Source organism: Octopus bimaculoides, chromosome 13 (genome assembly GCF_001194135.2).
Source record: "Octopus bimaculoides isolate UCB-OBI-ISO-001 chromosome 13, ASM119413v2, whole genome shotgun sequence".
NCBI lineage: Eukaryota > Metazoa > Mollusca > Cephalopoda > Octopoda > Octopodidae > Octopus > Octopus bimaculoides.
The window spans coordinates 54,096,627-54,106,400 of NC_068993.1; the positions used below are offsets into that span (position 1 = coordinate 54,096,627).

The following is a 9,774-nucleotide window of genomic DNA, read 5'->3' on the forward strand; positions in this document are numbered from 1 at the left end:
TTTTGGCAAATGAAACAAGCTGAGGATTCAGTTTGCTTGAGTGCTTGTGGATTATTTACTATCTGTTTTCTTGAGTGGACAGCAAGGCCTGCTTTGTTTCATGCCACAAAACTACAACAGGCAAAGTTTCCATTTAGAGGAGTAGTGTCTTGCCAGTGTGCCTTCATGCATGCAGAAAGTTGGTCCCAGTGTTCAAATTTTTTATGTATATATATATGTATGTAGGTATGTCTCTTCAGTTTTGTGTCTGGTCCCAGTATGGCATCACAAGGCAAACAAAAATTGCTGTGTACCGTGCATGTGTACTAACATCACTCATGTGAGACATGGATCCTTTACAAACGTCATGTAAAGGTCCTTGAATACTTTCATTAGAGATGTCTGAGACACATTCTGAATGTTGGCTGGACTTTAAAAACTCCAGACACACAGGTCCTGAGGAAAGCAGACATCTTGAATATTGAGGCAATGGTGCACAAGCACCAGTCATGTTGGACTGGACACCTTATTAGAATGAAGGATAGCAGGATCCTAAACAGATGCTATATGAGGAACTTGATAGTGGAAAGAGACCCCAACAGAAACCAAGGCTGCAATTTAAGGACTGTGTCAAGTCCTCATTAAAGGCCTGTGATATGCAGGAGACTGACTGGGAGAGCAATGCCTGTCATCACCACAGATTGAGGAAGCAGGTTAAGGAGTGGGTTGACACCTTTGAGAGAGCACAAATTCTGTATGAAGAATTTGAGCATGCTGCTTGAAAGCGTGCTGCTAGTCTAGTGAATGGGGAAAGCTTGGTTTGCAATGTTTGCAGTCGCATATGCTTGTCAAGAGCAGGGCTCATTAGCCACCAACAGAGCGACGAATGCAAAATATAAGTTAGTCCTAGAACACACAATGTTCTGAAAGGTCAGCAATGGTCTTCCTCGGTCATGAGTGGATGGCCCTCATCATGTATGTATGTATGTATGTGTGTCTTTGTCCCCCAATACTATTTGATGAGTGTTGGTTGTCATCCCCAATCGAAACCGCAATTCTCTGACTGCGAGTCTGCTACCCTAACCACTGGGCCATTGCGCCTCCACTTGCACTCTTTTAAAGCCTAGCCAGGCTCATGGGCCCGGTTTCCCAGTTTCAATGGCGTATGTGTTCCCCCCAGCTGGACGGGATGCCAGTCCATCACAACGTTACTCATTTTTGCCAGCTGAGTGGACTGGAGCAACGTGAAATGAAGTGTTTTGCTCAAGAACACAACGCGTCGCCCGGTCCAGGAATTGAAACCACAATCTTACGATCCTGATGCTGACACCCTAACCACTAAGCCACGCGCCTCCACAACAGAATAAGTACCAGGCTTAAAAAAGAAAAAAAAATAAGTACTGTGGTCAATTCATTTGACTAAGAATACTTCAAGGTGATGCTCCAGCATGGCCACAGGCAAATGACTAAAACAAGTAAAAGATATGGGCATGTGAATGCACAAACAAACAACAATAAGTAATACACATGTTCTTTATCTATTCATATACCATTTCTATGTTCTCTATTTAGTCTTACACAACTTAACTAATTTTAGTTTGCATCATTCCATTTAAAGTGTATGATACGGTTCTAATGCAAACAATAAAATAACAATCCAATGTTGAATCCATTTTCAGAGCAGCTGACAGATTCTTTATAGCTAGGCACCTTACCCCACTTAACTTAGTCAACCAAAGAGCCACAACCCCCAAACCCTCAAACAGTATGCTTATATCTGTACTGGCAAGGAATATTGTTTACAACACCTGGAGTAAATCACCCACTAACCCCAGCTGAGAGGTGTTTACCTACCACCATAAACCTAAAAGACAACAATCAAGAAAGCAAAGATATCTTTATGCATCACGCAGCTTGAAACTTTCACTTCCAAAATTATAGCTGGGCCTTCATGTAATTTACCAAGAAAGCACAACTAATTTTGCAGAATCTGCCAACCTTCCACTCTTCAACCAGTATGTTATTGTAACCCTTTGCAGATAAAGCCACTCTCAGTTAAAACCAGTCGTATTTATAAGGCCATTCTCATTTTCTGTTCACGTGGCTTCTACTTTCACACTACATACATGGCTGTGTGGTTAAGAAGCTTGCTTTGCAACCATATGGTTTCGGGTTCAGGACCACTGTGCAGTACCTTAGGCAAGTTTCTTCTACTAATAACCCTGGACTGACCAATGTGAATTTGGTTGGTGGAAACTGTGTGGAAGCTCATCGTGTATATGTATGTGTGCCTTTGTGTCTATGTTTATCCTACACTCCACTGCTTGACAACCAGTGTTGGTTTGTTTACCTCCTTGGAACTTAGCAGTGAGTGTGTATATAAATACATTGATAGAATGTATGTATTTAAATACATGGGTGAAGTTTTGAAACAGCTGACCGGTTAAGTCTCATACTTCATGGGAAAGGAAAAGGGTAAGGAGAGGGGCAAAAAAAAAAAATGAAAAGAATGCGAGCTATTTCAGAGTAGGGGTTAAGTTGATTACATTCAACCTAATGATAAACTGGTACTTATTTTATCGACCTCGAAAAAGCAAAGTCGACCTCGCCTGTATTTGAACTCAGAACGTAAAGACGGAAGAAATGTCGCTAAGCATTTTGACCAGCGTGCTAACGATTCTGCCAGCTCGCCGCCTTAAAACTCCGCCAGATTATTGATAGTCTATGTATATTAATATTAACTAAGATCGTGCAACCATTCTCTTGAAGCAGGCGTGTGGGACATGGCTCATTCTCAGGCGAGCCGCACAACTAAGAAGAAATTCAAGGTAAAGTTTCACTAGGCGTGCCATTCAGCAAATCCCGTAGGATCATAGGACCCGCGGGCCGCAGTTTACCAGTGAGTGCAATAAACATTAGCAGAACGTCAGTGTGCTGAACAGTTCAGCGCGTGATAAGAGAAACGAAAATTAGCCAAGGGAGGGAACTGATTTGTCACTCTTTACTTTCTGAGACAATTTCGCATGCTTTTGGTATATTTCATTACAAAATGGTTGGTGTAAACATTAAAGTTAGCGGATCGAGTTCTGCTAAACCTAACCCTAAAAAAAAGGAAAACACTACAGAATCTGCTTTTGATTTGGAACAACATTTCATTTTGAGACTGCCGGCGGTAAATAACTTATATTGCATAATGTTTTCGATTTGCTAGTTTCCCTAATTGTAAATACTATTGTAATTTAAATGGTTTATTAAAGACTTTGTTGTGTATTGGTAAGTAAAAGGTTGTCAATTGATCGGATGGCTTTTCGAAAACGATCTAAAATGTTTCTGTGCAATGTAACTACTGTATTTGATTCGGGAGCTCGTACCGTTAAGTATCTTGTAAATCTAAGAGAATCGAGAGAATCTTCGATTATAATTACATTTGAATTTTTGATATCTTATAGAAATATAATAAGCCTTTTGCCCCTTTTGGCATAACTACAGGGTTTTACCCGCCAGACTTTGGGAGGTCATAACTTTCAGAAAAATGCTGTAGTTATGCCAGCCTTTTCTGTGTGCTTTCTAGTCTATATTTAGTTTAGCTCTCTAGTTATCAGATATTTATAGGAAGGGCTGTACACAGTAGCATACCCTGAATCTCTATTTGTTATAATTATGTACTGTTTGTGCCTGTGATCGATGTCTGCCTTTGATGTGTAGTTGTGTTGTTTGGTATTATACGATGCATACAATTAAAGTTGTGTCCTTGAGCAAGACACTTTATTGCTCCAGTCCACTCAGCTGGTAAAAGCGAGTTGTACCTGTAATTCAAAGGGCCGGCCTTGTCACATTCTGCGTTGCACTGAATGAAGTGCTCAGCTACTTGCACTTTAATTTCACGAGCAGGTTACTCCGTTGATCGGATCAACTGGAACACTCGTCGTCGTAACCGACGGAGTGCCAGTTACGATTAAAGTATGTATTTTGACGCCTGTCTATTCCTATCGTCTTTGGTGTGGAAAGTAGACCGTGAATCGAGCATACTTCTAAAGCTGTGTCTTCTTTTCTCAACCAATCGAGTATATTCTCTGTTGGCCTTTTACCTAAAAAGTCAAATGATATTTAGGCATGCAGCGATGAACAATTGTAATACAAATGTTCAAGAAACGGGAAGTACTGACCGTTCTCCTTGTTACGATTGCAGCACCTCCATGTACACAACATTTCATGTTTTCCCGTTTTTGGCGAAGGTGAAAAGATCCATCTTGCTTCCCACTTTTGAACAGCCAACATACAGTTGTCCATGTGAAAAACATGACTCTTCCAAAAGAAGGCCAGCCTCAGATAGGGTTTGGCCTTGGAACTTGTTGATGGACATTGCAAAGCTGACACAGATTGGGAATTAGAGTCTCCGAAATGAAAAGGGAATGTCCACTCCTGATGGAATGAGGGGAATTCTTGGAATAAATACGTTGTTCCCTTGTCCACATCCCATTAAAACAGTCACTTCAATGACATGGGGTAGATTTTCGTTATTGAAAAAAGCAACGAAAGATTATTATCTGTTGAATATTTTATTGTATTTTATTAAGCTAATAACACCCAGAAACTACATAGTTTTAAAAACTTTACTTCAAAATTTTTTGGACACTAACTCATAATGGTTTCCATTAAGTAATTTTTTTTAAAATTGTCATCTGTCTACAGACTTTGAAAATGCAATTTAGAAATAGGCCAAAGAAAATACAGCAAGAATTAAGGCTTACATAACAGAAGTAAAATTAACTAACAAAAAGTTTAAAATGAAGCAAAGAAAATTTCAAATATCTCTGTTGATGAAAATACTAATTCCTAAGATGTTTATTGTTCTGACCAGGGTCCTGCTGCTGCACTTCGTCAAGATGTTCAAACAGGGGCCGTTTCTTTGAAAGACAAATTGAGTATTGAAGTTCAAAATGATCTTCGACATGGTATAGTGCGTTATGGTAGTGAAGTATTCTCTGCTAAGGTTTGTATTTATAACATTTTAACTGTAATTCCTATTTACAACAAAGAGTTAATACATTTAGGAAAACTTCAGTTAAGATAAAGAAGATTTTAATATATATTTTATCATATGTAAATTGATTCTTTAAATATACTTTTTAAATTTTAGCCATGTTTCTCCTCGACAGCAAGACACATGATTTTGCCCTTTGATCATTCATTTAATATTACACCCCCTTCAGGTAAGGAGTCTTGTCTTGTGAGTTACTTAGGGACTTGACTGGTACCACTACCACATAACAAGCAGCCAGCACCACATAAAAAAAAAACAGCACACACTGTGAAGTGGTTGGCTAATTTCTTTTCTAAGATTTTCAATCCAGCTTGGCCAGGTAATAAAATAAAAAATGCTACAAATAACGCAAATTGTTAACTTTTAATTTTGTGTGAACAAAAAGGATTAACAAAATTTAGTTCGTTTGAAATAAATAACAAGAAATTGATTTTGTAAACTGACTTTTCATCAAATTCAACACAATATCTGATTGCAGGAGTAACTATTTAGAATCTATTTAAAGTAAGAAGGAAATTTTATTACATAGCAAAAGTCTGTTGATTATTTAATTCAAAGCTATACTAGGATTATAATTTCTGGCCAAAATTATTACAAATTTTGCAGATAAAAGAAAGAAAAGTTTGCTTTTTATGGTTTGGTCTAGATGTGGACGCTATGTTCATAGCCTTCATAAGCCCTCCAAGACATATGATTGAGATTTCTAGCTACAGCTAAAATGTAGGCAGGGAGATAATTCCAGAGGGCTGCTGTTCTGAGGAGGAAGGACTCAAAAATATACTTTAGATAATGGTTATTTTAGTTTTATGATTTATAGCAACAGAAACATGTATTCATATCTGAATTTAGAATATTATTAATTTATTATTGCTTTTTAACAAACACTGTATATATATATGTGTAGGAAATATTAATTAGTTCTATGAAACTTTGAAATTAAAAAGAAACCGTGAACATCAGTTACTCTTTTACTTGTTTCAGTCATTTGACTGCAGCCATGCTGGAGCACTGCCTTTAGTCGAGCAAATTGACCCCAGGACTTATTCTTTGTAAGCCTAGTACTTAATCTATCAGTCTCTTTTGCCAAGCTGCTAAGTTACAGGAATGTAAACACACCAGCATCGGTTGTCAAGCGATGTTGTGGAGACAAACACAGGCAAATAAACATATACACACACATATATATATATATATACATATATACGACGGGCTTCTTTCAGTTTCTGTCTACCAAATCCACTCACAAGGCTTTGGTCTGCCTGAGGCTATAGTAGAAGACGCTTGCCCAAGGTGCCATGCAGTGGGACTGAACCCGGAACCATGTGGTTGGTAAGCAAGCTACTTACCACACAGCCACTCCTGCTCCTACAGTTAATGATTAAATTATTTCAGTTGCTAAACTTATTGAGCCGTTAGCTTTGAATTTTATTTCTTGTAAGAAATCATCCACCTCTAACTGTTTCTATCTTCTATCTTTCTAGTTGATGGATTCACCATGTATGATGGAAACCCTGAAGACTGTGGACAGGAAGACATTTTACAAAATAGCTGATGTTATGCAAGTAAGAGCTATGGTTTTCATTTTTCATTTCAGAATGTGAATATAAGTTTATTTTCAATCATTCCTTTCTTTTAGGTCTTTTGGCAAAAAATTTGTGACTTAATGTTTAATAACTGTCAGTAATGACCCTTGTGAAATATAATATCTTTTTCAACAAATTTCCACTTTTTATCAAAAATATACATGTACCCACATTTATCACCGATTCATTCATCAATGATCTGAGATAACATGGTACACTCAGTCGTGAGCCATGTTATACTTATCACAAATTGGTCTGTGATAACATGGGTCAAAGATCCTGCTTGTACTGCAGAACCCTACCCCAACGATCACCCACAATGCTCAGCTATTCAGAATGCCCTGGCTGCCACTTGTGTTTTATATGACTGTGTTACAAGGCTGTGTAATTTTTATATAGATCTTTGTACTTATACTCAGGCCATCTTAGTAGCATTATAAGTCCCCAGCTGAATCAGTACATTGGGCCCCAAGATCTGTAAGGTCCCTGGCTAACTGTACAGTGAGCCCATGCTTTAAGATAGCACAGGGGCTAAGGGTAGTGCTAACTGGATACAAACTGGAGCTTGATCAACTCCAGCTGGGTGTCTGATGTAGAAAAGACCCAAAATACCTAATGACACCCCAAAAGCATCACTGATGATGTGTCCAGGTGCATCACAGAACGATGATGGAAAAAAACTTAACTGATCCATCACGGCAACAGTATTGATGAGGTATTTATATGAACTCATCATCATCTGCAGTTTTAACTCTATTACAATCAGCTGAAACTAACCACTGATTCATGTAACTTTAATGATCTTTAAATTTTCATAAATCTTTGTAATTTAATTTTTAATTGATGCTATTAATTTCTACAGTTATTATACATGGTCATCAGTTCTAACCTCTCTATATCCCTGTATAGCTACTGAATAAGATATTTAATTTTTTGGTTTATGCACAACTTTTACACCTACTTCATGGTGAATAGTTAACTGAAGTCAGCAGTATTGATAAAATCCATCCTATTCCTGCAAGCATGGAATCTTTGGATTTATAATGTTTTCTAAATTAAATCTTGCAGTTGCTGATTTGTTCTTATGAGGATGATACAAGCCAAGATGAAAATGAAAGTCCACGGAAAAAAGACAAAGACAAGAAATACCACTACCCACATGGAAGTAGGTCACTTTATTGATTCTAGACAATATTATTATGTTGGATAATCTCCTTCTTAACACTGAGGCTCTGGTTTTAAACTAAATACATTATTATTCAACATTCAGGCACGGGCGTGGCTGTGCTGTTGAGAAGCATGTGGTCTCAGGTTCAGTCCCACTGTATGACACCTAGGACAAGTGTCTTCTTTTATAGCCCTAGGCTAACCAAAATCCTTTGAATGAATTTGGTAAATGGAAACTGTATGGATGCCCATCATACATATGTCTATATATATATCTATGTATATATGTGTGTATGTACCCTTGTGTTGACATCATGTGATGGTTGTAAACAACCCTCAACATTTGATGCAGATAAGGAAAATTGCATGTTTTTGTAAAAATACAAATATGATGCACTTATAGTTGTGACAATATTTGCATCATCATTGTCGTTTAACGTCCACTTTCCATGGCATGGGTTGGACGGTTTGACTGAGGGCTGGTGAGCCAGAAGGCTGCACCAGGCTCCAATCCAATCTGGCAATGTTTCTACAGCTGGATGCCCTTCCTAACGCCAACCACTCCAAGAGTGTAGTGGGTGCTTTTTACGTGCCACCAGCATGAGGGCCAGTCAGGCAGTACTGGCATCACCACGCTTGAATGGTGCTTTTTACATGCCACAAATGATACAATTGAATATATGGGAAGTTGACCAAATCTTCAGATTCTCCTGATAAAAGCTAGTTCTTGAATGACTATGAAACAAAGTCCTAGACTACCCAGGTGGTATGCTAGATGTACTTGATAGTTTCTGTTACATATGTCACTTAATTAGTGTTAGAAAAGGTTATGGTAAAAGCGTAATTGCTAGACTAAGAAAATAATGGAAGAATTTCAAGGAGTAATTGTTTCTGGTGTCAACAAAGTTTTCCTTTCTTTATTGAAAAGCAAGCTCAATAAAACATAAAAAATGTGATGAATATTGAACATATGGATTTGTGAAAGCTCAAGGGGAAATTAGTTAAGTATAGTCTGTTAAAATTGCTGGACATTAAAGATATCAGCTGAGAAATGTCAGCATTTGAATGGACATCTACAGGACGAAATATATTCCATTTTCAAGCAGCAGAAGACCAGGATGATGTAGTGATGTGGTCATTTATGATGGTACAGAATTAAGGGAAGTGATAATATGCAGTATCCCATTTTACTTGGGAAACAGATGTTGATAGATGACAAAAAATAATTTTGTCTCTTAACTATGATATTTGAAATCATTTAATGGAAAATAGTCATCTCTGTATCATACTTAATGTTTATACACTGTTCATAGGTCAGTTATTATAGTATTTGTCCTGAGATAACATCCCTTATGGACATGCTGTGCTTTTATCAACAGTTTGTATACATTTTTTTAAGTAATACTGCCACAATTGCTTATATTGAATTCTAATATAAATTTTACAATACAAAAATATTTTTGGTTTCAGTGTATGATTTTAATGTTTTCTTAAATAATTAATTTTTCCAATAGTTTGTCCATCTTTAAAGAATGTTAGAAAAAGACGATTCCGGAAAACGTTAAAAAAGAAGGTAATTATAAGATTCCATGTATTTCTCTTGAATTTGAAGTAGGATTTGTGTTTGATTCTGTTTCTTCTTTTGCTGTCCAGCTTCCTTGTTGATGCTGCTTAGAGTGTAACATTTGTATAAATTGTAACTTTCATTTTCGACGAGTGACAGGGACCTTCTCTTTGTGGCTGGAGACTTCAACGGTCATGTCGGACGTCGTGCTGGAGGCTTCCATGGCATACATGGAGGCTATGGTTTCGGTTCCCGCAACGAGGAGGGAACCAGACTGCTGGAGTTCTGTGATGCAACCGATCTTATGGTCTGCAATACCAACTTCAGGAAACCTGCCAGTCACCTAGTCACCTACCGCTCCTGCAGACACTCTAGCCAAATCGACTACATCCTCGCCAGAAATAGGGAAAGAGGGCGGCTTATAAATGCCAAAACCT

General features: G+C 37.7%; 1 protein-coding gene across 1 annotated transcript in view; it reads left to right on the top strand.

Annotated features, from left to right (window-relative positions):
* The first annotated feature begins 2,992 nt into the window (after positions 1 to 2,992).
* The window catches only part of LOC106867560 (transcription initiation factor TFIID subunit 7), a 13,399-nt gene continuing 6,617 nt past the window's right edge, over positions 2,993 to 9,774 (top strand). The window contains exons 1-5 of the mRNA XM_014912469.2: positions 2,993 to 3,151; positions 4,841 to 4,972; positions 6,505 to 6,585; positions 7,675 to 7,771; positions 9,288 to 9,346. Coding sequence (XP_014767955.1) covers positions 3,029 to 3,151; positions 4,841 to 4,972; positions 6,505 to 6,585; positions 7,675 to 7,771; positions 9,288 to 9,346 — 492 coding nt within the window. The 5' untranslated portion in view covers positions 2,993 to 3,028. The remainder of the gene's footprint in view (positions 3,152 to 4,840; positions 4,973 to 6,504; positions 6,586 to 7,674; positions 7,772 to 9,287; positions 9,347 to 9,774) is intronic.